This window comes from Capsella rubella, unplaced genomic scaffold (assembly GCF_000375325.1).
Source record: "Capsella rubella cultivar Monte Gargano unplaced genomic scaffold, Caprub1_0 scaffold_6, whole genome shotgun sequence".
NCBI classification, from domain to species: domain Eukaryota; kingdom Viridiplantae; phylum Streptophyta; class Magnoliopsida; order Brassicales; family Brassicaceae; genus Capsella; species Capsella rubella.
The window spans coordinates 14,052,032-14,078,540 of NW_006238918.1; the positions used below are offsets into that span (position 1 = coordinate 14,052,032).

General features: G+C 36.3%; 5 protein-coding genes across 47 annotated transcripts; 4 read left to right on the plus strand and 1 right to left on the minus strand.

The window, feature by feature from the left end:
• Positions 1–152: 152 nt before the first annotated feature.
• On the minus strand, positions 153–4,391 carry LOC17881407 (disease resistance-like protein DSC1). Its single transcript, XM_006289175.2, has 5 exons — positions 3,886–4,391; positions 2,581–3,715; positions 2,179–2,490; positions 1,023–2,078; positions 153–936 (listed from the first exon to the last, which is right to left on the minus strand). The coding sequence occupies exons 1-5, from the start codon at positions 4,365–4,367 to the stop codon at positions 244–246; spliced, it is 3,678 nt and encodes a 1,225-aa protein (XP_006289237.1). The 5' UTR covers positions 4,368–4,391; the 3' UTR covers positions 153–243.
• LOC17882233 (probable WRKY transcription factor 19) lies at positions 4,336–10,694 on the plus strand. 5 transcript variants are annotated; one of them, XM_023781620.1, is made up of 8 exons: positions 4,336–4,424; positions 4,763–5,220; positions 5,319–5,491; positions 7,021–7,160; positions 7,566–8,004; positions 8,193–9,249; positions 9,342–9,638; positions 9,727–10,694. In XM_023781620.1, the coding sequence occupies exons 1-8, from the start codon at positions 4,358–4,360 to the stop codon at positions 10,450–10,452; spliced, it is 3,357 nt and encodes a 1,118-aa protein (XP_023637388.1). In that variant the 5' UTR covers positions 4,336–4,357; the 3' UTR covers positions 10,453–10,694. The 5 variants fall into 5 exon arrangements, with proteins under 5 accessions (XP_023637388.1, XP_023637386.1, XP_023637387.1 ...); XM_023781618.1 differs by lacking the exon at positions 7,021–7,160 and having other exon boundaries at positions 7,945–8,004; XM_023781619.1 differs by lacking the exons at positions 7,021–7,160; positions 7,566–8,004.
• Positions 10,695–11,006: 312 nt separating this feature from the next.
• LOC17882006 (probable sodium/metabolite cotransporter BASS5, chloroplastic) lies at positions 11,007–12,927 on the plus strand. Its single transcript, XM_023781091.1, has 7 exons — positions 11,007–11,258; positions 11,344–11,391; positions 11,468–11,532; positions 11,613–11,740; positions 11,823–12,269; positions 12,347–12,683; positions 12,767–12,927. Exons 1-7 carry the CDS (start codon positions 11,099–11,101, stop codon positions 12,827–12,829), a joined length of 1,248 nt encoding a protein of 415 aa, XP_023636859.1. The 5' UTR covers positions 11,007–11,098; the 3' UTR covers positions 12,830–12,927.
• A 1,573-nt stretch (positions 12,928–14,500) lies between these two features.
• Positions 14,501–15,967, plus strand: LOC17883150 (zinc finger A20 and AN1 domain-containing stress-associated protein 7). The gene is made up of 2 exons (XM_006288708.2): positions 14,501–14,775; positions 15,179–15,967. Exon 2 carries the CDS (start codon positions 15,203–15,205, stop codon positions 15,731–15,733), a length of 531 nt encoding a protein of 176 aa, XP_006288770.1. The 5' UTR covers positions 14,501–14,775; positions 15,179–15,202; the 3' UTR covers positions 15,734–15,967.
• Positions 15,968–16,831: 864 nt separating this feature from the next.
• Positions 16,832–25,254, plus strand: LOC111830064. Of its 39 annotated transcripts, none has more exons than XR_002833285.1 (20): positions 16,832–17,008; positions 17,096–17,385; positions 18,695–18,998; positions 19,097–19,315; positions 19,532–19,576; positions 19,799–19,848; positions 19,952–20,309; positions 20,398–20,453; positions 20,590–20,661; positions 20,744–20,837; positions 20,970–21,192; positions 21,278–22,644; positions 22,744–22,783; positions 22,899–22,935; positions 23,150–23,247; positions 23,361–23,599; positions 23,685–23,771; positions 23,905–23,993; positions 24,060–24,112; positions 24,284–25,254. XR_002833285.1 is itself a non-coding variant. In XM_023780887.1 (6 exons), exons 1-6 carry the CDS (start codon positions 18,452–18,454, stop codon positions 24,363–24,365), a joined length of 306 nt encoding a protein of 101 aa, XP_023636655.1. In that variant the 5' UTR covers positions 17,420–18,451; the 3' UTR covers positions 24,366–25,254. The 39 variants fall into 39 exon arrangements, 2 of the variants coding, with proteins under 2 accessions (XP_023636655.1, XP_023636654.1); XR_002833299.1 differs by lacking the exon at positions 24,284–25,254 and having other exon boundaries at positions 23,361–23,491; positions 23,583–23,599; positions 23,905–23,945; positions 24,060–24,220; XR_002833291.1 differs by lacking the exon at positions 24,284–25,254 and having other exon boundaries at positions 20,970–21,062; positions 21,120–21,192; positions 23,905–23,945; positions 24,060–24,220.
• The last annotated feature ends 1,255 nt before the right edge of the window (positions 25,255–26,509 follow it).

Below are 26,509 nucleotides of genomic sequence, written 5' to 3' on the forward strand. Positions count from 1 at the left end.
AATTAGTTTCGTTTTCGTGTGACTTTAACACTTTTTTTTCTTTTTTTGCAGGCTCGTGGTTTGCATTTGCACATCCTCTATCTCTGTAAATGGTGGTGTGTGTGGACACTGCATTTGGTATCTTTATTAAAGGAAGACTATGACTAGAGATGGAATCGAAGAAACAAATTTACTTAAGATTTCATTCTCATTGGAGGAATCAAATGTGCTGCATATTAAAATTTGAGCATCTTTTGACAATCTTTAGTTCATTTTACACACTGTGATCTCATCTTCCTTCATTCTCTTACAATCTGTTTTTTCACCACCAACAAACTGGCAAAGTCCTCTCTTGGGTCTAACATCATCCATAGCATCATCAACTCCGTATGAGCACGTTGGTTCTGTCTGTAAACTTGTCTGAACTAGATTTGTCTTCTTGAGCAACATACAATCATCATCTTCATGAACATACACTAAACTCATACCACATTTTATCACTTCACATGTTTCTATCTTCTTTCTTGTTTCATCATCCGTCACATAGAACTCGAACGAAGCCTTTGTGTAGCAACAATTGTTACTCTCTCCATGGAGATTCTTTACGTGGAAGCAACTGTTGTATCCCATGAAAACATGGTCAGAAGTGAGCTTTCTTGGTTCGTGGCTAAGGGAACCACACGGTTCGTTCCAACCTGCGAGAGTGAAATCAAATCTTGTGAAGGAACCGTCTTGGTTCTCGAATTTGCCGCAACACTTCACTGAGAAACGTTTCGCACTGTCTTCATAGTCCTTGAATGTGACAACTACAGATAACGCAAGTCCAACAAAGTTAGTGTCACACCAGTGTGGAGGCAATGGGATTTCTAGTGAACGTCCTAGTCTTTGGTGGCAGAACCAGCTCGGTATTTCAGTTGCTGCGTAACAGATTCCCACCAGAGGCTCTGGAATGAAACCCTGCAAAAATAGAGACAATAAGCTTTCTTTCTAATTTTGATGGCCAAAGAGAGAGAGAGAGAGAGGAAATGATAAAAAGACAATACCCGATAATAGCGTTTTACAGAAGCATTAGCCATCAACTGACTTTTGATTCGAGCATGACCCACGAGACTCTCTTGTGCTTCTTGGTTCAATTTGTAACAGTCGCTAAAGATGAACATAGAATGGATCCTCTCTCCTACCATCAAAGGCATTAATGGATTTGCCAAAGTTTCAAGTGACTCGCATTCATGTGCATCCAGATACTGCAGGTTTTGTGGAAGGACGGGTAGAGACTTGAGCATTTTACAAAACTTTATATCAAACCATTTCAGATTGTGAAGTTGGTTGAAGCTTTCAGGAAGATTCTCGATGTTGTTTCCGCTCAAGCATAAAGACTGCAACGAGGATAGACCACCTATGTTACCTGGGAGTTTGTAAAGACTACATCTTGAGAGATAAAGATCTGTTAACCGAGAGCAGCCCGATGTTGGTGGCATGAAGAACATACTAACAGAAACTTGACTGTTTGTTCCACATAGTGAAAATGTCTTGATATTGCTCAAATGCATTATCTTTGGCATCTCAGTAATGGCTGTATCATCCAGAAGTAAAATCTCCAAAGACTCCATGTCTTCCTTAATCTCTGGAAAAACCTCTAGTTGTGTGCAACCTGAGAGTATTAGCTCTTGAAGACATTTCAGCTTATAAAGATCAGAAGAAAGATGCTTTAGCTTTTTGCAGTTTTTCAGATTCAACAAAGCAAGTTTGCTCAAGGTTTCAATGGATTCGGGAAGGCTCTTTATAGCAGTCCCATCTAAAAGCAGAACTTCAACATTTTCCGAGATTAATGGGAATCTCTTTAAGCTGGAGCAGCCACTGAGAATTAGAGTTTGCAAGGATTGAGTTTTGTTTCCTTTTGGAAGACTCCTAAGGCTTTTGCAATCCCTGAGATTGAGGTATATAAGTTTCTCCAACCAATTCATCGACGATGGCAACTTTTTCAAACTTGTACATCCTTCCAGATTCAACCTTTCAAGATTTTGAGCATTAGCCAAACCCAAACATTGGCGTAAATTCGAAGAGTGACTAAGGTCGACCCATTTGAGATTTCCAGCATCCTGTGAAAAACAATCCAGCCACAAGTCAACTTTAGATGGCAATCATCAAATCAACATTCACTTTAGCTTATAACTGATCAAACTAGACATAAAAATATACCTTTTCATCATCCCAAATTTCTTCTAGTTGGCTATGTGGCAATTTCAAATCTACAAGGTTCTTCGGGTCAAAGTCAAAAGGAAAACTTTGTAGCGGGTAACCATGCCAATGTAGATATGTAAGCTCATTAGGAAGGAAATCAAGCCCCTTTCGTAAATGCAGTTTAATTTCTGCTTCACATCCACGAGAACAACGAGAATCGTAAATTTTCAAGTATTTGAGATTGTACATCTCTTTGAAGGCTTTGGCACTTAGACGCATTGCTCTTAGTTTTGATGTGTCTAGGAAAATCCCTCTTATCTTGTCAGTTCCCTATCAATCAAATGGTACATGTATTAATTCAAAGCAAAATGCTAAACTATAATATCAAAATAACTATATATAACGAGGATATGTCATTACCATGCCTTTCTTCAGCAAGTCACAAATATCTTCACTTTCCCATAGTCTGATATGCCACTGACATTGGTTATCATGTCGTGCTAGCCACCTAAAGTCTCTTATTCCCATTGTTTCTGCTTTTAAACTAATCTCTTTTCCCATTGTCTGCAACATGTCATGCATCTCGATGCGATTATCAGAGAGAGTAATCAGACATTTGTCAATAAGATCCCCGATGACACTAGACACATCCACACCATGACTGTTGAGAAGACTTGTCACGTAATCCACATTCTCTGATCTGAAGAAACATGCAATATCCAGAAATATATTCTTCTGCCTAATGCTAAGCTCTTCATAACTTGTTTCCAGAACTTCGTAAATATCCCCATGTGATCTACTTTTCAGTCTATCCAATTTAGCCTCCCAGTACATATTATCCCTCTCACAAAGATCAGATCCTAATACCTTAAGAGCCAAAGGGTGGCCTTTAGCGTAATCGAGAACCATATTTGTCAAACCCTCAAACTCTTTAGAAGGGAAAGAGTCATTAAACGCATTCAAGCTAAAGAGCTTCAAGGCTTCTCTATCATTCAACTTCGGGAGCACATACTTCCGGCCTTTGATCGTCTCGATCAATTTACTATCTCTAGTAGTTATGATAATTCTACTTCCTCCTTGATACCATTTGCAGTGCCCCATAAGATATCTAATCTGCTTTTCATCATTCACATCATCAAGCACAATAAGTAACCTCTTACTCCTAAGCCGGCGCTCAAATCTCTCATGTGCATTCCCAGGAGCTCCAATCTCAAGATATCTATCATTTAATACAGTGGAAAAGAGTTTCTGCAGCAAAGATTCTAACCCGCTTCGACCTGAATTTTCGCGGATATTTGTAAGAAAGCAACTACCGTCGAAGTGACCACGCATACGTCCATACAAACAATCAGCAAGAGTAGTTTTCCCAATCCCAACCATTCCAACAATTCCTATGATATGAACAGAATCCAAATCCTCCCATGATAATAGCTTTTCAAGAATCTTTAGACGTGACTCTACCCCCACGAGACCTTCGTTCCCACTCGGAGCTAAATCATTCAGCTTCTTGAATGTGTCAACAGCAATGTCATCCACAAGTTGGGCCTCAGACGTACTAACAAAATAACAAAAAAAAAAATCATCTTTAGGAAGGTAAAAGGCAGAGGAGGAAACAAAATTGCATCTTTAAGTTACCAAGTTACAAAAAATTGCAACTTTAAGAAGATAAAGGCAGAGAAGGAAACAAAGTGATAACGTCTTTGACATCAATCTAGATAAAGTGACCTAATTTCTTTGACTACATAACCGAGGATGTTGGATGCTGAGGCAAGAGCAGCTTTCCACGATGAGATCTCTTCCGGCGTAACTCCGGGAAAAGTCAATTCCGGTAACTTAAACGGCACCGCGAAACTCTTCTTCTGCTTCTCAACATCCGATTTGTCAACTTTGTAGAAGATCGGTACCACAAGCTGCTGGTTTCTATTTCTGCAATCAAGGATCTTCGCAAGCTCTCGGAGACACCACGCGGAATTAGCGTAATTCGCGGAGAAGACGATGATCGCGATCTTAGATTTCTCGATTCTATCGAAAAGCGCAGTGATATTGTCTCCTCGACGGAGCCTGTCGTCGATGAATGAGTCGATTCCTCTTAAACGGAGAGCTTTTTGGAGATGGCCGGTGAAGTTGTTGCGTGTGTCGAAGCCTCTGAAACTTAGAAACACATCGAACTCTGCAGAAGAAGAAGAAGTAGGAGGAGATGATTCCATTGGAGAAAAGCTCTGATGCAATTTTTCCTTTTCAAGTCAATGATGAGCAAACAAAAGGTAGGTTGTGGTTTCTCTGATAATAGCAGTGGAGCCGCACAAATGCTCGACCAAAAAAAAAATATCGATCCGAGAACTAAGTAGATTCGTGTAACTCTTTATCATGCTAATCCGCTAATTGTGTGCTCTTGGCATTACAAAATAATTTGAGACTTTTAATGCTACAGTTTGAATGCTCTCCATAGAAAAGTCAAGAATTCAGAGTTAGTACAAATACAATGCGATTGCGATTGCTTACCCTCTATGATTGTGAATTACGCTAATTGTGATACCCTCTATGATTGTAAATCTCATCCACTTTGAAACTTTGTTTCGCCAAATTTTCATGGATCCGTCAGTGTATATTGCCGGCGGCAATACTTCCGATCAACAGAGTCAGAAACGGCAGCTTGAGATTCGTGGTTCACGTCCTTCACCTCTTATAGTCAGCTCCCACAAAATCAAGAAACCTCCTCAACACCCTGCGAATCGTGACCTAGTCTCGCCTTATGTTCCTAGAGTGACGGTGGTGGTATCTCCCAAGGTGGTACACGCCACCGCGTCGGAGTTCAAGAACGTCGTTCAGCGACTCACCGGAATCTCCTCTAGTTTTTTTCTCGAATCTGGCGACGGTGGAGATGTTTCACCGGCGGTTAGGCTATCTTCGATGGAAAAAGCAGCTGAATCTCCGGGAATACTATCGCCGTCTCCAGCGATGTTGCCAACAGCAATATTTCATCAAGGTGGGATGTCTACGTCGGGATTCATGAGCCCGTCTCAAAGTCCTAGTTATGCTAAGCTTACTTCCACACAAGAGGTTCGTCAATCCATTAATTCACAAATTTGTTGCTACATAATTGTTCAATCCATCAGTATGAATTTAGTTTTCTATTAATAATATGTGTGTATTTTCAGGCTCTTTTTGACACGGAATTAAGCATTGGCTTCTCAAGGTTTGAGCAACGAGATGCTGCAAGTCTAGCTACCAAAATAGAGCACATGTCTGAGGCAAGTGACAGTGAAAAAGTCAGTAATGAAGAAACTAGGGTGAGACAAAAAGATGAATACGAGCCTGAACACAAGAGAAGGTAAAGTTATAAGCTTTGTTGATTTTTTTTTTTTTTTTTTTTTTTGCCGACGAACCCCATACACTAGTTTATCGGAATTGATTCTCTTCGTGAGAGAGCCAAACAGGTACCGACAAACCTACATGGGAAAAGCAGTAACCGCGTATTCTTGCACATTTCGCAAGTTTATCGGCACTAATATTTTTAAGTCTAGAAATATGCTTTAAATTGAACTCCAGAAAGGAGTCTCTAAGTTCCTTGTAGTCTCGAATCTCTGAAGCAAAGGCCGGCCAATCCTCATCGTTTGCCATCATTCTAACCAAATCCAAGCAATCCATTGCAATTGTAACTTGAACCACCAATAGATTGCTCAGACATTTCATTGCCCAAAGGAGAGTATCTAATTCTGCATGGATGGGCGAAAGACTTCGTGGGGAGCAACGCAAACCTAGTTGGAAAGTCCTATTACCAATGGAAGCTATCCAACCATGACCACTCCTCCTATCCTTCTCGTGCCAAGATCCATCAATATAACACACCAACACGTTCGTTGGTGGAATCCATTCGTCATCCCTAAGTGTCCGCACACTAGGTAAGGCTACCAATGTATTAGCTTTTCTCCAAAGTGTTTCCTCTTGAATTGCTTTATCCTTCGTATCTTGGGGTAGCTCCGAAACATTCTCGAAGCTCAGTTTATTCCGCGCTTTCCAAATATACCACATATACCATGAAAAAACGCTTAAATCCTCCTCGATGACACCACCTTCTTTTCCTCTCCAGAATAGGAAATCAAGATTACCATACAAAGAAGAAAGGGGGAACACCGACGGGTCTGTTGGAATAGGTGAAAGGGCCCACACTTGTCGAGCCGGGGGGCATTCAAAAAATAAATGGTTGATCGTTTCTTCCTCTGCCCCACAACGGGGACATTCTTTATCTCTGCCGATGTGGCGAAAATGTAACCTTTGACAAGTAGCAAGGCATCCTGTCACACATTGCCACACTAGATGTTTTAACTTCCGTGTGGTTTTCAATTTCCAAGCTTGCGCCTTAAGTGCCGTGACACAGGGTCCCTGAAAAGGGAGGTCGCAAGAAGGACGAGATAACATTCTCGCAGCCTCATAACCGGATTTAACAGTATAGTTCCCAGATTTAGTGAGGGACCAACTATAAGTGTCTGTGGTTCTATTTATACTCGGTTTAATTCCCATAATCAGGGTAATTTCTTTCGGGGGGAAGAGTTCCCGGAGCTTATCGACTCGCCATCGTTTGGTTTCTGGGTCGATGAGAGTAGAAACACTCACCAATGGATTCCTGTCGTCACCTAATCCAATTGGAGGACGGGGACGAACATCCGGGATCCACGGATCTGTCCAAATATAGGTTTGAAAACCAGAGCCTATATTTTTCCTAATGCCGGAGTTAAGGACATCTTTGGCGGCAAGCATACTTCGCCAGCCATAGGACGGCCGATTGGAGGTAGAAATTTGTTGATGATTGATAATCCATATTTTTGGTTTTTTTGAGTAGCGAGATCATGGAATGTGCAGAGTTACAGAAGGTCAGGTTTTGGAACCAGCTGATGCTGCTTCACATAGAACCCTGAGAGAGCCTAGAGTTGTTGTCCAAACAACGAGTGATGTTGATATTTTAGATGATGGATATCAGTGGCGTAAATATGGGAAAAAAGGTTGTCAATGTGATTGCTAATCAAAGGTAAATACACGAAAAATCGTTTATATTGGTGTATCAATTACACTCTTTAAATGGCGAAATCCGGTGGCTTTATGTCTCAAAACATTCTTGTTAATACTCTTTTTTTTTATCCTTAGACGCTACTTCAAGTGCATAAGTTATGGATGTAGAGCGAAGAAACGTGTAGAGAGAGCAGCAACAGATCCAAAAGTTGTGGTAACATCATATGACGGAAAACATAACCATGACCTTCTAGTAGCTAAATCAAGCATCCATGATACTGTCATCGCAGAAAATAGTGCGAACTTTGTAAGTTTTCCACCAAGGTCTTTAAAGAATGTGCAAGATGCTGAATTAAACATTGGTTGCCCAAGGTTTAACAGCTTATCTGTAGATGAAGCATTTACTGATACAAGTGCTTTCGTTCGGCCTGTAAACACATGTGTACCAATTTCCGCCTCTACAGACTATGATGTGGTAATCATGTATGAAAGAGGGGATATATGCAATGATGATTTCATAAGTCATCTTCGTGCTTCCCTCTGCAGGAGAGGGATTTCTGTCTATGAAGAATTTAATGTAGTGGATGCAGTTCCAGAATGTAATGTTTTGATCATAGTATTAACAAGTACATATGTCCCTTCAAATCTCTTAATCATTCTTGATCACCAACAGACAGATGATCGAGTGGTTTATCCGATCTTTTACAAACTTTCCCCATATGATTTTATCAGTAACAAAAAGAATTATGAAAGATTTTTCCTCCAGGACGAGCCTAGTAGGTGGCAGGCTGCTTTGGATGAACTAAGTCAGATGCCTGGCTACACATTGACAGATAAGTACGTGATCCATGGGTTCTAAATGTAGAAAGTCTATGATTTGGGAGAATTGGATGAATTTTTGTTTGGCATAAGAAGGCTATAGAACTTTAACACCCTTTTCTACTTTATTTGGCTACACACTTAACAGATAAGTACGTGATCCCTGATGTTTTTCTTATCTATTTTATTCTTAAAATATTTTGCAGGTCCGAATCTGAACTTATAGATGAGATTGTAAGAGACGTTTTAATGGTGCTATGTTCTAAGGATGAGGTGAACATGATAGGGATGGATATGCAAGTAGAGGAGATTTTGTCACTGCTATGCATTGAGTCCCTTGATGTTCGTAGCATTGGTATATGGGGAACGGTTGGTATAGGAAAAACAGCCATTGCTGAAGAGATCTTTCGCAAAATCTCAGTCCAATATGAGACTTGTATCTTCCTAAAGGATCTTCACGAAGAAGTTAAAGTAAAAGGTCATGATGCTGTGAGAGAAGAATTTTTGTCTAGAGTTTTGGAGGTAGAACCTCATGTTATTCGGTTTTCTGACATTAAAACAAGTTTCTTGAGGAGTAGGCTTCAGCGTAAAAGGGTTCTCGTTATTCTCGATGATGTGAATGATTACAGAGATGTTGAAACCTTTTTGGGTAAACTTACCTATTTTGGACCAGGAAGCAGAATTATTATAACCTCTAGGAACAGGCGTGTTTTCGTACTCTGTAAAATCGATCATGTCTATGAGGTCAAGCCACTAAATACTTCTAATTCTCTACTACTTCTCAATCGTGGGACACATAGTGTTTTGTTACCTGAGGTTTACAGTGCATTGTCACTTGAGCTGGTCAGATTTTCAAATGGAAATCCCCAGGTTCTTAATTTCTTGAGAAATAGAGAATGGCAGCGGTTATCACAACAAATTCAGAAAACCTCTCCCATTTACATTCCAGGTATATATGAAAGGAGTTGTTGTGGGCTTGATGACTATGAGAGGAGTATTTTCTTGGACATTGCATGTTTCTTTAGAAGGATGGATAAAGACAACGTTGCAATGTTGCTCGATGGTTGTGGTTTCTCTGCGCATGTTGGATTTGGAAACCTTGTTGATAAGTCCGTGTTAAGCATGTCTCACAACTTGGTAGACATGCACAGTTTTTTCCAAGCAACAGGTCGAGAAATCGTTCGTCAAGAATCACAGTGGCCAGAATATTGTAGTAGGTTGTGGAATCAGGAAGACATTGTAGATATAATCATACATGATAAAGTAAGTTATCTGGACAAACTTGGTATCCCTATGAAGGTCTGTACCGAATAAATTAATTCTCAGAGGCTGACTTATTTTCTCTTGATTTTCAGGGCACATCAGCTATTGAGGCCATTTTCTTGGACATGTCAAAGCTGAAATTTGATGCAAATCCCAATGTCTTCGAAAAAATGTGTAATCTCAGATTGTTGAAATTTTATTGCTCTGAAGTGATAGAGAACCGTGGTGTATTGTTACCGCAAGGTCTTGAATATTTGCCTAGCAGGCTAAGGCTTCTCCACTGGGAGTATTATCCTTTAAGCACCCTGCCAAGGAGTTTTGATCCAAGGAACCTTGTAGAGCTTAACTTGCCAAGTAGCTGTGCAAAGAAACTTTGGAAAGGAAAAAAGGCAATGTCCAAGATTTTGTACTTCCAATTCAGTATTAAAAATGATAAACCCAGAAATGCTGCTGATGTTTAATTTCTCTGTTTTTCAGTGTCTGGAAAAGCTTAAAAAGATACGACTCAGCTACTCTGACCAGTTAACAAAAATCCCAAGACTTTCAAGTGCGCCAAATCTTGAGCTTCTTGATCTCGAAGGTTGTAACAGCTTGGTGTGCATAAGCGAGTCCATATCTGATCTCAAAAAGCTTGTCTTTCTGAATCTAAAAGACTGTTCGAAGCTGGAGAGTGTTCCGTGTATGCTTGATTTAAAATCTCTTGAAGTTCTTAATCTTACAGGCTGCTCAAAGCTAGAGAATTTCCCGGAGATCTCACCAAATGTGAAAGAAGTGTGCATGGGTGGGACTATGATACAAGAAATCCCGTCATCGATTAAGAACTTGGCATTGCTTGAAAAACTGGACCTAGAAAACAATAGACACCTCAAGACTCTTCCAACCAGCATCTGCAAGTTAAAGCATCTTGAAACACTGAATCTGTCAGGCTGCACAAGCCTGGATCGGTTTCCGGATTTGTCGAGAAGGATGAAATGCTTAAGGTTTCTGGATTTAAGCAGGACATCAATTCGAGAGTTACCTTCCTCAGTGTCGTACCTGACTGCTCTTGAAGAACTGAGATTCGTGGACTGTAGGAACCTTGTAAGATTGCCTGATAATGCGTGGAGCCTAAGATTCAAGGTTGAGTTTCGCCAAATTGACACAGAGAAGTTTTCAAGACTATGGAATAAATTTGGATGGCTCAAAAAAGTTCAGATCTCATAGTTTCTACATCTCTTCTACTCCCTGGAATGGACACAATAAAGAGTGTTTTAACTGCCTCCTCCAATGTAAAAGTGCCATAGTCTGATTCTATATATGAATCCAGAGAGTTTGATATTCCATTATATGCACTGCAGAGAGTAGTTAACTAGTTATCTGGTAATGATATTGTTCAAAATCTTTATATGTTACTTTTTGTTCTTAGTATTTTATTAAGTGAGAGATTATTAAAAGATTTAGTGCTACAGTCTGAATGCTCATGTGCTGATGTGCACTTGTTTCTTGTTTTACTGAAGATGCAGGTTTCGTCTGGTGTGGCACTGCCAGTTTCAAATTTGTCTGTTCTGATCTGTTTAATTATGTCACTGCTACATTTAGAATCAAATCATTTAAATCTTTTCAAGCAATTATTTCAGACGAGAGCTTTAGAGACGATAGGTTGGTGTGGCGTTGGCACGTGCGTATCGTGTCAAATGTATCAATAATTTACAAACCTAAATGCAACGTTCCTTTTGGTTAGGTTGGTAATATAGTACTTCGTTCTTAACGAAAAAACATATAACGCTGCGTTTTGTTTCCACGTCTCTCTCTCTCTCTCTCCCAAGTCTCAACTCTCAAGCAAGATTCAAGATCCTTCTCGTTGATAAGAATGGGTGTGATCTCTCCAGTTGAGACTCTGTTCTTAAAGTCTCAACATCGTCTTCTTCTTCTTCAACCTCGAGACTATTCTCACCCATTGGTTTTGCACAACACTCGACGACATTTTGCTAATTTCCCACGTAACAACAGCTTCTCATCCTCTTCTCTAGGTTTCACTTTCTTCCTCCTCTGTTTATGTATCCGTTTCTTTAGTCTTTAATTCTTGTTTTTTGATGATTTGAGTTCTCTTTGCAGGATCATGCTCTGTAGATTTTCCAGTACGAAGTAACCCGATTTCACAAAGTAAGTTCTCAGCTTTTTAAACTCTGTGTCTTTTTAGGGTTTGAAGCAATTCAGTTTTTGTAAATGTGTGTTCTAGGATGCAAAGATGGCAATTCAAGTTATCCTTGGAGGAGATATGTTTCGGAATCTGACACAAACGAGGTAAAAACAAAAAAAAACACAAATCAACAAAATATATTTTTTCGCTTTCTTGGCAAGTAACAGCTCTGTTTTTGTTTCAGATGTACCATAAGAAGGTTTCTATCATGGAAACATTAAAACAAGCCAACTCTTTTATTCCTCATGCAATTCTCTCAAGTACAATCTTAGCTCTTCTTTATCCACCTTCTTTCACATGGTTCAAGCCAAGGTTTGGATCAACCTAACAAAATCTTTGACTTAAACTTTACTTAGACATCAAGAATCTCTAATTAATATTGCTGCTTCTTTAGGTACTTTGTCCCTGGCTTAGGGTTCATGATGTTTGCTGTTGGAATCAACTCGAACGAAAGAGACTTCCTCGAAGCACTTAAAAGACCAGACGCTATTTTCGCCGGTTACATCGGACAGTACTTGATAAAACCTCTCTTAGGTTACCTTTTCGGCGTAATTTCTGTCTCTCTTTTTAACCTACCTACTTCTATAGGAGCTGGAATCATGTTGGTCTCATGTGTCAGTGGAGCTCAGCTTTCGAATTACACAACTTTCTTGACTGATCCTTCACTCGCTCCGCTTAGCATCGTCATGACATCTGTCTCAACCGCTACCGCAGCCCTCGTTACACCCATGCTTTCACTCTTACTCATTGGTAAAAAGCTTCCCGTTGATGTGGTTGGCATGATCTCTAGCATTCTTCAGGTTGTTGTTACACCTATTGCAGCAGGACTACTTCTAAACCGGTGAGACATCAATCTCAATAATCAAATAGAAATGTTGGTTTGTAAACAATATTACTAACATAGAAATGTGACTACAGGTTATTTCCAAGGTTGTCTAATGCAATCAAACCCTTTCTCCCGGCGTTAACAGTTATCGATATGGGTTGTTGCATAGGAGCACCACTAGCTTTGAACATAGACTCAATCTTGTCTCCGTTTGGTGCAACCATTTTGTTCCTCGTCATAACGTTTCATCTCTTGGCTTTCGTTGCTGGTTACTTTTTCACTGGTTTCTTCTTTAGCAAGGCACCTGATGTAAAAGCTCTACAAAGAACGATTTCATACGAAACAGGAATGCAAAGTAGTCTTCTCGCTCTGGCCCTCGCGACAAAGTTTTTTCAAGATCCTCTCGTTGGAGTTCCTCCAGCTATCTCTGTGAGTTCAAAACCTACCTCGTTCTAATGCATCTATTTGGTTTTTAGTTCTTTAATTGAAAGTTTTGGTTTCTTTTTCTGCAGACGGTAGTTATGTCTCTAATGGGTGTCTCGCTTGTTACCATATGGAAAAACAGAAAGGAGTAGTGACACGATCTAGTGTTTCTGTAATGACTCTAGTTATGGTTTCTTCTTATAAAGGAACCAAGACTTTACTTATAAAAGATTTAAAATGGTTTCAATTGTTTTGTTGTTGTTTTATGATACAAAAGTAGGTTGTAGTAAAACCAAAACAGAGTTAATAAACCAGAGAACAATATAATCTTTTTTTACTCTTTCATGTGTAAGAGTTGTGATATAAGGGTTATGATATTCATGGGAACCAATGTATCAAGAATACGATTGTGTTTATGCGAAAATGGATATTTGAATGTGCCATTAGTTTTGACTAAATGTTATAGATCCATATATCTATATATTGAGAGTACAAGAGAGCATAATGTATCTTCTAGATAATCTCTGGAGAAGTCTAGGAATGATTCTATATTCTTATTCTCTTCTGAGCATCTTCCTTTCTTCGTAGTATTCAAAAGTTTTCTTTGAGGTCTTTATTAGGTTACCTCATGGTCCTTTGCTTAATCATGAAAAGATAAATTCTTTGGCTATATTTGAATGTTAACCATAGAAAGATTCTATGCGTTTGGGTTTACCAATGAAAATGAAAGGTCATCAAGTACAACTTAAACTATTACGCTTTTAGTTAACTTCTGTGTGTTCTGACTTCATCACTGGTTCTAGTTACTAAGTACTTATAGTAGCTAAAATCAGAAGCGATACGACTAAACTTTTTTTTGGGGGCTCTATGTAATCATCACTTTAACATTTTGGTCAGAAAGGCAGGACTTGACTTCATGGAAAAGAAACAGCAAGACGTTTAGTTATTGAAAGTCAAAACAGCATGATTTCTTGACCATTAAAGGATGGGTAGGGTTCGTAAGGGGATGTGTACTGTAAGCCACCACTCCACTTATATATTGAAGGTCTCATGATTGATGATTCTTCCATTTGAAAGCTACCATAACTCAAATAATATAAATGGAAAAAGGGTTATCTAATCACATATATGGTTATGGTGGAAGATGATCTAAGCATTATCTATAGAGATTATTTTTGCTTAAAAGAAATGTCATGTCTGATACTCTGATTACATCAAATTATTTGTATATTTTGTTTCAACTATAGTATTGCCTCAGCTGTTTTGGTAGAGTATCTTTCCATGTATGTGATTTAAAAAAAAATACAAAAAGAGAGTGTTATTCACATTCTTAAGAAAAACAAGTTTGTGTTTAGACCAAAAAAAGTTAATACAACCCGTAATCTTAAAGACATACTATTTGCAACATTAATCTCTTTAATTATTGTTTCAATCTGAACTGAACCCGACTCAACCGAACCAAATCCAAAAATCTGAACCGAATCCAAAAATGATGTCTAACCGGATTCTAACTCCTAAACCAGAAGAACTATTGGATTGCAGAGATTAAAATGACGTTATTAACCTCTACGATTGTTACTTATTACGAAAATGCCATTACCTCCAAATAAGCCGTTCGATGATAAAAGAAGTAAACGTCACAGAAGCGTCGGTCGTAAACAGATCCAACGGCTCAAAACAATTCAAAAGCACGCCAACACTGACGACTTAAACCGGAAAAAGAAAAGAAAACCGCGTCTGGGTCGTCGTCTTCGTAAACCAAAAAAAAAAACCATTTAATTATTATATAATTGAGAGTATTATATAACAAAGCCTCATTTCTCTCATCAACCATTGTTGCGTGTTTGGTTATCTCTCTTGTCTCCTTCTCTCTTTCTTCTTCTCTCTTTACCTAAATCAAGGGATTTGTTCTGATCAAAAAAAACTTTTTTTGAACAGAATTAAAACAACAAATCCCTAGAAAAATCTTCTTCTTCTTCTTCTTTTCACCCTTTTATACGAAACCGATCTGTGACAATTTTCATTTTTTGGAGGAGAAGAAGCTTTTTTGCATAATTGGTGGCAACAATACAAATCTCATTTGATCTGACTTTTTCTGGTAATTTGAAATTTTTTTTTCTCTTAATTCTATTTCATATGATTTGTTTGTGTTTTTTTTTACAGATCTGAACATTTTATTGTGGAAACAAATTATCTGGGTCATTTCTTAATGATTAAGTCCGTGTAATTTGAAAATTTGTGATTTGGGTGATAGATCTTATCCAAGCTGGGTTTAAATCGAATTGAATTGGTTTTGATTATGTAGAAGCTGGGTTCAATCGAATTGAATTAATTTTGATTGTATTGAAGACTGGGTTGATTCGAATTGAATGATAATATTGAAGCTGGTTTATATTGAATTGAATCTTATCTTGTTATGAATCTGTGATAACCTTAAAAAAATGATTCTTCTGTTGTCAGATGTTGAATGGTTTTTTGTTTTTGTTTTTGTGTTTGTTTAGTTGAAGGTGAAAGACATCTGAGAAATGGGCTCTGAGCAGAACAACAGCACAAGCTTTCCACCAACAGAGCCGAAGCTCTGCGATAACGGATGCGGGTTCTTCGGTTCACCGTCGAACATGAATCTTTGCTCGAAATGTTACAGAAGCCTAAGAGCCGAGGAAGATCAAACCGCGGTAGCGAAAGCTGCGGTTAAGAACTCTTTAAAGCTTCCGTCTTGCAGTATTATTGCACCGGAACAAAAGCAGCCTCTGGAACTTAAACCAGCGCCTGTGGAAACCGTTGTTGTAGCCGCTGAGCCGTCTTCTGTACCTGTTGTAGCCAACGCGGAACAGGACGAGGCAGAGCCGTCGAGACCTGCGCGACCGAACAGGTGTTTCAGCTGTAACAAGAAGGTTGGGGTATTGGGGTTTAAGTGCAAATGCGGTAGCACGTTTTGCGGGAATCACAGGTACCCCGAGAAGCACGAATGCAGCTTCGATTTCAAAGAGGTTGGACGTGACGCAATCGCAAAGGCGAACCCGGTGATTAAGGCGGATAAAGTCCAGAGGATTTGAAAAACAAAAAAAAAAAAAAACACTTTGTTCTTTTCTGCTCTTAAGTATTTCTTTGTCTTCTGCATTTGATCAGTTTCTCCCGGGAATGTTAATGTTGATGTGATCATGTTCGATGTTTGGTTTCCATGAATCAAAAATGAAAATTGCTGCTCTTGGTTTCCTCTTAAAAATGGAGTCTCTTTGCTCTTGTAAAACTAGACAAAACATGAGATTTGAATCTACTTGCTTTTCTTCTTGGTTCTGTTTTGATTCAACGAAGAGACTGAACATACAACAACATAGTGTGCCTTTGTTAGTATCATAAGAAAATGTGCATAAAATGGTGGGTCTCGATCAATTTGATGTGGTGTGTCGTCGGGTCATCAGATAACACCTGTGACTGTGTTTGAAAAAGACAATTACACGATAATACATGGAACTTGTAGATAAGGTTCTTAGATTAAATTTCATTTTGTTGGCAACTTGACATACACACACTGAAACACAAACAGAAAAAAACAACATACACTGATAAGAAAAAACGGGGCCCAATATGGGCCTCAATGGTGTTAAGTGGGCTCTGAAACTGGCTTCAGATGAATTACGTTGGAAATATATCATTCACAAACATATGGCTTGTCATACAATTAATCGAGATTGTGTCTAATCTATAGTATATATAACTTTACGAATATTGCATATGATCTATTTTCATATTTTAAATGACATTTTTATCGATATTAAAAAAAGAAGAAATTGTTTATTTAATATTATTGTATATTTGAAGATCTATATTTCACAATTTATTTGAAAGATGTTTTTCTCTTTTTAATTCAAAAATAAAAATAAAATCTAATTGTGGCTCAATCTAAACAAATCTAAACGAATCTCACATTACTAGATTAGGCTCAATCTAAACAAAATTAAATGAAGAGTGATCGGACGGTTATAATCATTCAGTTCATGTTTTCACTAATAATCGGACGGCTGAGATTATTTTAATTTCAAAGACATTTAATGAAGATTTTGTGACCGTTTCGAAAGATTTCCTCCAGCGTATAAAGTAAATTCAAACCATACTTGAGAATCGATAAATCTCTCTCTATTTTTCACTCTCTCTCAAATTTTCTTCTTTTGATCATAGGCTAGGGTTAGGGTTACGAGAGAAACAAATCAAATTCTCATATTTATATTTTCTTCAATCCTCGTCGTCTCGTTAGTTTCTAATTCTAGTTTCTTCCAATGGATCCGTCTCAGTTCTCATTCGCACAAATCACCAAAAAAAAATCAAAGAAGGTAACAAACCGAAGCTTGGGTCTCTTTTCGATTTCTATCAATTTCGTCTTCTTCCTTTGTTAATTTGATTTTATATAACTAATGAAGGTTTACCATAAAGTTTTGACACTGTTGCAAAATTATATAAAGTTTTTCGGAGGTTTTGAGTGGTTCGTATGATCATATCACTTTGGTGTGAGATTAATTGTTTCCGGTGAGGCAGAATTGTGAAATATAATTTGAATTGTAATTTGTGTTGTTTTCTTTGATTGTGAAATATAATTTTTGAAGGGTTTAATCATCTTTCACGGTGAAGGAAAAGGTCTTTCTCATGGAAGACAAGATTATGTTATGAGATGAGTTTCGTTTCGTTTCTCTCTGCATCCCTTTTGATCCAGGTTTCGTTTTGATCTTTCTCATATATTTGTCTTTGTGCTTATATATATGGTGATGAACCTCTGCTTTTTTTTGTTGTTGTTGTATTTAGTATCCATGGTTTTAGAATCAATGCAACATTGATATATTCATGTGCGCATACATGTATTTGTACATTCATGCGTATTTTATTTTCTTGACTTATTGCTTAGTTACATTTGTTAGCTTGTTCTTGTTTGTTTCTTTGGCTTTTTAACACACTTAGTTTGTTCTGTGCTTCTTTGTTTTTTCTTTTTTTTTTCGTCATTGTTTTCTAAGACAAGATTATCTATGAGATGAGTTTCTTTTGGTTTCGTTTCTCTCTGCATCCCTTTTGATCCAGGTTCCGATTCAGATATTTGTCTTTGTGCTAATGTATATTCATACGTTATACATTCATGCGTATTTGATTTTCTTGATTTATTGCAAAGGTCGTTGCTTGGTTCTTTACTTCTTTAGTTACATTGTTAGTTTGTTCTTGTTTGTTTCTTTGGCTTGTTTTGTTTCATTTCTTAACTTTCTTGCTTGTTTCTTTTACTGATTCCTTACATGTTTTAACTTGTTTAGTTTATTCCATGTGTTGTTTCTTTGGTTATATGATCGTTGCTTACTCAATTTCTTAACTTGTTTGCTTCTTGGTTCTTTGATTTACTTCATTGCACATCCTTCTTTGTTTCTTGCTTGCTTGCTTACTTAACTGATTCAGTCATTATTGCTTAACACATTTAGTTTGTTCTGTGTTTCTTTGTTTTTTTTTATTTTCGTCATTGTTTTCTTACATGAACTTATCTACTTGTTTATTGTTTGCTTACTTTTTATTTGTTTACTCGCTTACTTATTTTTGGCTTTCTTTACTTCTTTCATTGCTTGCTTCTACGTTTATATATACATATAATGTTTACTTTTTAATGTAATTTTTAACGTCTCTGTTTCTCGTGCATTAAGTTGAATTTCTCTGTTGTTAGCTTTGCTACTTTTTTTTTTTAATGTCTCAGGGTCTCTTTTTCTTTGTTTGGTATCCGTTATTGAGTGTTTGTTTCACTTAGAATAATGAATGTATTGGTGTTTGAATTCAGAGTGCAGGTTTTGGTTGGTTAGAATTTTGGCTTCTGTGAAGTTAAACTTTCTTTATATCCACAGATCCCCTGATTTGTAGGATATATGTAGTTACAAAGTGAAGCTAAAATGTGAAACTGCGGGACTTATTACATCCAAGGTGTTGTGACTTGTGATGTTTGCTATGGTTTATGAGATGATTTTATTGTCTCAATATTTTTTCCAATCAATTTGCAGTCACTCTCATAGCAAAAGTTGGAATCGTTCTTGATTTAACTACTTGCTCTGGGTTTTGGTAAGAACACACAGCTAACAGTAAGTGATTCTTTTTGTTGAGCTCCATATATACCACTCATTATAAGATTTTATCTCAGAATTCTGATTTTTGTATTATTTCTTTCTTGTTTTGTATTGTGCATCTTTGTTATTCTGTTGGTTTACAAGAGGTATCTTACTCATCTTTGGTTTGTGCTTTTGTGCTTGGTACTGAGGGTTTTTCCATTATGTTGGTTTACAAGAAGGAATATTACGATAGAGAGAGGTAAAAAACTTTGGTAATCATCGTTTCTTGAGATATATCAAATTCGTTTTCCTTCTCCTTCTGATTTTGGTATATTTCCTTTCTTGTTCTTAAATTAGGTAAGAAATGGAGTCAACAATTGGCAATCCTCGTCTACTTTAGTGTAAATATAATGGTACACAAATGGAGTTCCTATATAATGGTAGACAACTTGTGTTTTCTAAGCTCAGTTTGCTTCTAATTCCTTATCCGATTCTGTTTTGTCTTTTGTTTGTTACTGAGGACTTTGTTCTTCGACTGGTCTACAAGAGGAAAATTTGCTATAAAAACCTTAAAAGGTTAGAAATATTGGCAATCCCACTCTGAAATTCGGTTTCGTTATCTCGCTTTTTTCCTTTATTGTGTTGTGTTGAGTGTATTGTTCTTCCATTGGATTATGAGAGGGCACTCAAGCTTTTAAAGATAAGAAATTGAATCAAGAATTGGCACTACTGGTTTATTTCTACTAGAAATTCAATTTTCATTCTAATTTTGGTTTGGCTTTCTTTGTTCAGTGTCGGTATTGAAGGTTTGGTTCACTTGGAAGATGCTTCTCTGAGGTATGTGATTAGTGACTGTTAATGTATGGTTATATCTTAATTTTCTCATGGTTCTTTCGATTTTAAAAGGAAGTGTTCACTAAAATACATTACTAAGACTCTTTTTGCAGTAGCAGTTTTCATAGAGTTTTTGTATAATGGTTAGATATACAAGTTGGTTTTTTGGATTCAACACATGAAACCAATTTTGTGAGATTTTACTCGAACATTTGGTTTTTGAAGGACAATGTTATATTCAAGAGATGTGATGCTTGTTACAATTCTCTCAATTGGTGAGATTAATCGTTTTCAGTGAGACAAAATTGCTTATACTAATTGTTAATTATGTAATACTTTGGAATAATTAACGCCTTAATATCTGAATTATGTATGCAGGTTTTGAATGGTTAGAGGAGACTAAAAGGTAACTGGTGTCATGATATGTCATTAGAATCCGATGCTTCTTTGAGGTATGTCTATAGATTTATAGTTAAAATCAGTCATGACTGAGGTTTTGTTAATTGGTCTTATTGCTATGTTTTTGCTTTGCATGGACCCCAGGTATAGAATACTAGAATAATTTAAGTTTTAAGATTAAATTGCCTCTCCAAAACCTAATGGCTATCAGAGAGCCTTCATACTACTGTGTTTCGACATCATCATTCCGATTTTATGTTTTCTTTGTCATTCTTGTTAGGTACTGAGCATTCTTTGTTATTCCATTGGTTTACAAGAGGGTACTTTACTATAAACAGTAAGTGCTTCAGCTTAATATATACCACTCATCATATTAATTTGTCTTCCTCATCATTCTGATTTTTGTTTTTGCCTTTTCTGTTTAGTACTGAGAGATTTGTTCTGCGGTTGCTTTACAAGAGGGAACATTACAATAAGAAAGGTATGAAATATTGGTAATCCTCGTCTCTTAATATCTATCAAATTGTCTACATATATCCTGTCATATCTCTGTAACAGTATAAATAATTGTCTCTTTTTCTTTGTTTGGTATCGACATTGAGGGTTTGGTTCACTAGGAAGAAGTAATGCTTTGGTGTTTGAATTCAGAGTGCAGGCTTAGAGTGGTTAGAATTCGATTCTTCTGTTAGGTATGTCATTAGTAACTTTTACTGTTAAACACTTAAACCTTATTTGTATCCACAGATACATCATTGAATCCCTGATTTGTAGAATGTAGTTCAAGAATTGATTGAAGAACTTGCATCTCCAAATAATACGAGCAGAAAGATGGTCATGAACCGTGCTAAGCCTCTGTATACCACTGGTAAGTTATCATTTTTATAAGAAATCTCTTACATATAATTATTAGTTTTGTAATGTCTTTATGGATAGGTGCTCTTCATTGAGATATATGCACAAATACGTCAATGAATCCCCTGATTTGTGTAATATACAGCTACAAAGAGAAGCCAAGAACCGGAGCAAGAAAACCAATTTTTAGGAAGCCCAATTCCAATCAAAGAGAGACCTTATATAGTATACGTTGTAAGTTTGTGTTGTCTCATATATGTTGTGTACATCTCATACACTGTTATGCTTATCTCAGGTCTATCGCAATGGAGCACTAAAAATGGTCATGCGTCATCTTTTGGTTTCTTTAAGTTAAGTCCATCTCCCAGGTATGTTTTTCCAACCTCTTTAAACCGATCAAGCACCATTTGGCTCGTATCACTTTTCACAATTTGTTTTTTGTTTATGTTGCAGCCATTCAAGTTCAAAGTCAAGATCTGGTTAGACCAATGAAAATTCTTTTAAAATAAAAAAATTTCACACGAAGTAATCTCTTGTTTGTTTATTTAGCTGCAGAAGTGAGAATATTTACTTATAATTTGTTGTTTTCGTTCATGTGTGCATACATACATGCATTCATGTATACATTCTTGAATCTCTCTCCATTATACATACTTGCATTCATGTGTACAATCCATACATGCATACATTATACATTCATGTGTGCATATATTCATACATTCATGCGTATTTGCTTTCTTGATTTATTGCTTCGGTCATTGGTTGCTTTTTTAGTTACTATGTTAACTTGTTTTTGCTTTGTCTTTTACTCTTTTCCTTGTTTCATTTTTTAACTTGCTTGTATCTTTTACTGATTGCTTACCTGTTTTGTGTTACTTTATTCCATGTTTTATTTTATGATCATTGCTGCTTAACTTGTTTGCTTCTTGGTTCTTTGATTTACTTCATTGTACAGCCTTCTTTGTTTCATTGCTTGCTTCTTTAGTTACATTGTTTCATTGCTTGCTTCTTTAGTTACATTGTTAGCTTGTTCTAATGTTCTTGTTTGTTTCTTTGGCTTAGTTCATTTCTTCTTAGCTTTCTTGCTTTTTTCTTTACTGATTGCTTACATGTTTTTAATAATGTCAAAAACTATTGCATGTTTGTTTCCTTGATTATATGATCGTTGCCTGCCCAATTGGTTAACTTCCGTCATTGTTTTTTTTTTCTACATAAAATAAACTTTTCTGCCTGTTTTATTGTTTGCTTACAGTTTTAATTTGTTTACTCGCTTACTTCTTTTGCTTTATAAACTTCATTCATTGCTACGTATGTTTTGTATATACATATGTTTTGCTTCTTGGTTCTTTGATTTACTTCATTGCATATAATGTTTACTTTTTTAGTGTAATTTTTTACGTTGTCTGTTTCTCGTGCATTAAGTTGAAATTCTCTGTTGTTGGCTTGGCTACCTTTATTTTTCTGTCTCAGCGTCTCTTTTTTTTGTTTGGTATCCGATATTGAGTGTTTTGCTTACTTGAAGAAGTATTGAGGGTTTGGTTCACCTGGAAGAATCAATGTTTTGGTGTTTGAATTCAGAGTGCAGGCTTTGGAGTAGTTAGAATTTGATTCTTCTTCTTCCATTAGGTTATGAGAGGACACTCAAGCTTTTAAAGATAAGAAATAGAGTCAACAGTTGGCGTACACATCTTTTGATTTTCTAAACTCAGTTTGCTTCTTCCTTATCCATTTCGTAGTCAAAATTTCTTAAACAGGCCGCAGCAGAGGTTAGAACTGAATACGCAGGACTTCTTTCATGGGGTTTTTGTTAAAGTATGCAGGTAACAGTACGTGTTTCTTTTTTTTGTGATCAATATACTCCAGTCATCGTAATAATTCTTCTGATTTTTGGTTTTTACATTTCGTGTTTGGTTCTGGAGGGTTTTGTTCTTCGGTTGGTTAACAAGTTTACCATAAACAGTAAGTGTTTCTTTCTCTCGAGCTCAATATATATACCACTCATTATAATAATTCGTCTTCCTCATCATTCTGTTTTGTCTTTTGTTTGGTACTGAGGATTTTGTTCTTTGGCAAGTCTACAAGAGGGAACTTTGCTATAAACACTTAGAAAGGTTAGAAATATTGGCAAGCCCCCTCTCTAATTCGGTTTCGTTATCTCGATTTCTTTCTTTCTTTTGTTGTGTTGAGGGTATTGTTCTTCCATTGGGTTATGAGAGGTACTCAAGCTTTTAAAGATAAGACATTGAGTCTAGAATTTGAACTATTAGTTTAATTCTACTGGAATTCAATCATCGTTCTAATTTTGGTTTGGCTTTCTTTGTTCAGGATGGTATTGAAGGTTTGGTTCACTTGGAAAATTAACGAATTGGTGTTTGAATTAAAAGTGCAGGTCTTGAGTGGTTAAAATTTGATGTTTCTCTGAGGTATGTCATTAGTTACTGATAGTGTTTGGTAATATCTTAATTTTATCATGGTTCATTCGATTTTGAAAGGAAGTGTTCGCTAAAATACATTTGGTTTTTTTTATTCTACTCAGGAAACCAATCTTGTGAGATTTTACTCGAGCATTTGGCTTTTGAAGTACAATGTTATATTCAAGAGATGTGATGCACTCTGAACAAATTGTCTACATATGTCATGCACTCTGAATATTATATATGCGTAACAGTATAACTAGCTGTCTTTTTGTCTTTGTTCGGTATCGGTATTGAGGGTTTGGTTCGCTTGGAAGAAGTAATGTTTTGGTGTTTGAATTCAGAGTGCAGGCTTTGAGTGGTTCGAATTTGATGCTTCTGATAGTTATGTTAAACCTTATTCTATCCACAGATACATAATGAATCCCCTGATTTGTATTATGTAGTTCAAGAATTGATTGAAGAACTTGCATCTCCGAATAATACGAGCAGAACGATGGCCATGAACTATGCTAAGCCTCTGTATACCACTTGTAAGTTATCATTTTCTTAAGGAATTTCTATACATAGAATTTTTAGTTTCTTAATGTCTGTATGGATAGGTGCTCTGCATTGAGATATATGCACATATACATCAATGAATCCCCTTATTTGTGTAATATACAGCTACAAAGAGAAGCCAAGAACCGGAGCAAGAAAACCAATTTGTAGGAAGCCTAATTCAAATCAAATAGAGACCTTATATAGTATACGTTGTAAGTTTGTGTTGTCTGTCTCATATAATGTTGTGTACATCTCATACATTGTTATGCTTATCTCAGGTCTATCGCAATGGAGCTCTAAGATGGTCATGCGTCATCTTCTGGTTTCCTAAGTTGAGTCCGTCTCCAAAGAATGTTTTTCCAACCTCTTTTAACCGATCAAGCACCATTTGGCTCGTATCACTTTTCACACTTTATAAATAAAAGGCTCTTGTTCCTAATCAGGTCAGATCATTGAGATTTTTCCGTCTCAATTCAATTAATATATATGAATTTTTCAACAGGGAAGAGCCAATACCAATCTGCCAAAGGAGAAAGGAGATACAACAATACACATCTTCCACACCCAGCTTGGAGAGTGTATGATATTGGTTGATGTATTGAATCTCCGTCCATTCATGTGTGCATACATACATGCATTCATGTATACATTCTCGAATCTCTCTCCATTCATGTGTGCAAACATACTTGCATTCATGTGTATTCATACATTATACATTCATGTGTGCATATATTCATACATTCATACATTCATGCGTATTATTGCTTTTTTGATTTGTTGGATAGGTCATTGCTTGCTCCTTTAGTTACATGTTAACTTTCTTTTTGTTTGTCTCTTTACTCTTTTGCTTGTTTCATTTCTTAACTTGCTTGTTTCTTTTTCTGATTGCTTACATGTTTTTGTGTTACTTTATTCCATTTTTTTCTTATATGATCGCTGCTGCTTAACTTGTTTGCTTCTTGGTTCTTTGATTTACTTCATTGTACAGCCTTCTTTGTTTCATTGCTTGCTTCTTTAGTTTCGTTGTTAGCTTGTTCTAATGTTCTTGTTTGTTTCTTTGGCTTAGTTCATTTCTTAGCTTTCTTGCTTTTTTCTTTACTGATTGCTTACATGTTTTTAATATTGTCAAAAACTATTGCATGTTTGTTTCTTAGATTATATGATCGTTGCCTACCCAATTGGTTAACTTGCTTCCTTATTGGTTCTTTGATTTTACTTTATTGAAGAGCCTTATTTGTTTCTTACTTAGTTTATTCTTTGATACTCTGCTTACTTACTTTTACTTCCGTCATAGTTTTTTTTTTCTACATAAAATAAACTTCTCTGCTTGTTTTATTGTTTGCTTACAGTTTTAATTTGTTTACTCGCTTACTTCTTTTGCTTTCTAAACTTCATTCATTGCTATGTATGTTTTGTATACACATTGCTTCATTCATGGAAACAAATCAAATAATTAGTTTTTGTTTTCTTGCATAGTATGATGCAAAAAATGTGAAATCGAAGTTAAAAATTGATTCTCATGTCAAAACTAATATATATGTTGCAAAATGTTTTGGTATTTACGACATTATGACTTTCGGTATTTACAATTCACACCAGATTTATCGGTGTTTTACAAATTTACCTCAGAATTTTTGCATTCACGATTTAATATTTTGATTCTAACACAAATTTATTGGTTTTTACAAAACTACCTCAGAATTTTGACATTTTTAAAACCACCCCAAGTTATTATATATTATTGTGTTGACCCATATCTTTAGGTATTTACGAAAGTACCCCAGATCTTTTGGTATTTACGAAAGTACCCCATATCTTTTGGTATTTACGACATTACCCCAAATCTTTTGGTATTTACGAAAGTACCCCAGATCTTTTGGTATTTACGACATTACCCCATAAATTTTAGTATTTGCGAAATGGCCCATATCTTTGGGTATTTACAAAATGGCCCCATATATGTTATTATTTACGAAAGTACCCCATATATTTTGGTATTTACGAAGTACCCCAAATCTTTTGGTATTTACGAAATGACCCCAAATCTTTTGGTATTTACGAAATGATCCCAGATCTTTTGGTATTTACGAAATGATCCCAGATCTTTTGGTATTTACGAAATGACCCAGATCTTTTGGTATTTATGAAAGCACACCAGATCTTTTGGTAATTGTGAAATCACCTTAAAACTCTCGATATTTATGAAATCACTTTCGATATTTACAAATTATTCGATAACTTTCTAAGTTTACAAAACAACTTCATATATATCTTTCGTAAAAGAATATGAGCACCGAATCTTACAGAGATAAGATGAGCATGCCACGGGCATGAATGAATACGGCATTCATTAGACTATTGAGTAAGAGTATGAGATGACTTGTTTTGGGAAAAATAACAATATTATTTACATTTCATATACACATGCAAGCAAGTAACCAAGAAGATGATCTATAGGTTTTTGACAATTTAGCGCACACACATACACACAAAAATAGTGGATAAAAGGATATGAGCATTACAGAGCTATATAACATGGAGAGATTCTAGTGAGTGAGCTCTGAAAAATAACATTTTATTGACAATTGGTTTATCATACATACAAGTAATCAGAATATCAAATGGTTGAGATCACCAATTGAATTCAAACACAGTTGATAATGAGTCAAGTTTTAAACATAGTTAGGTATTACGACCATTATAATTCTTTTTTTTCATGTTAGGATCC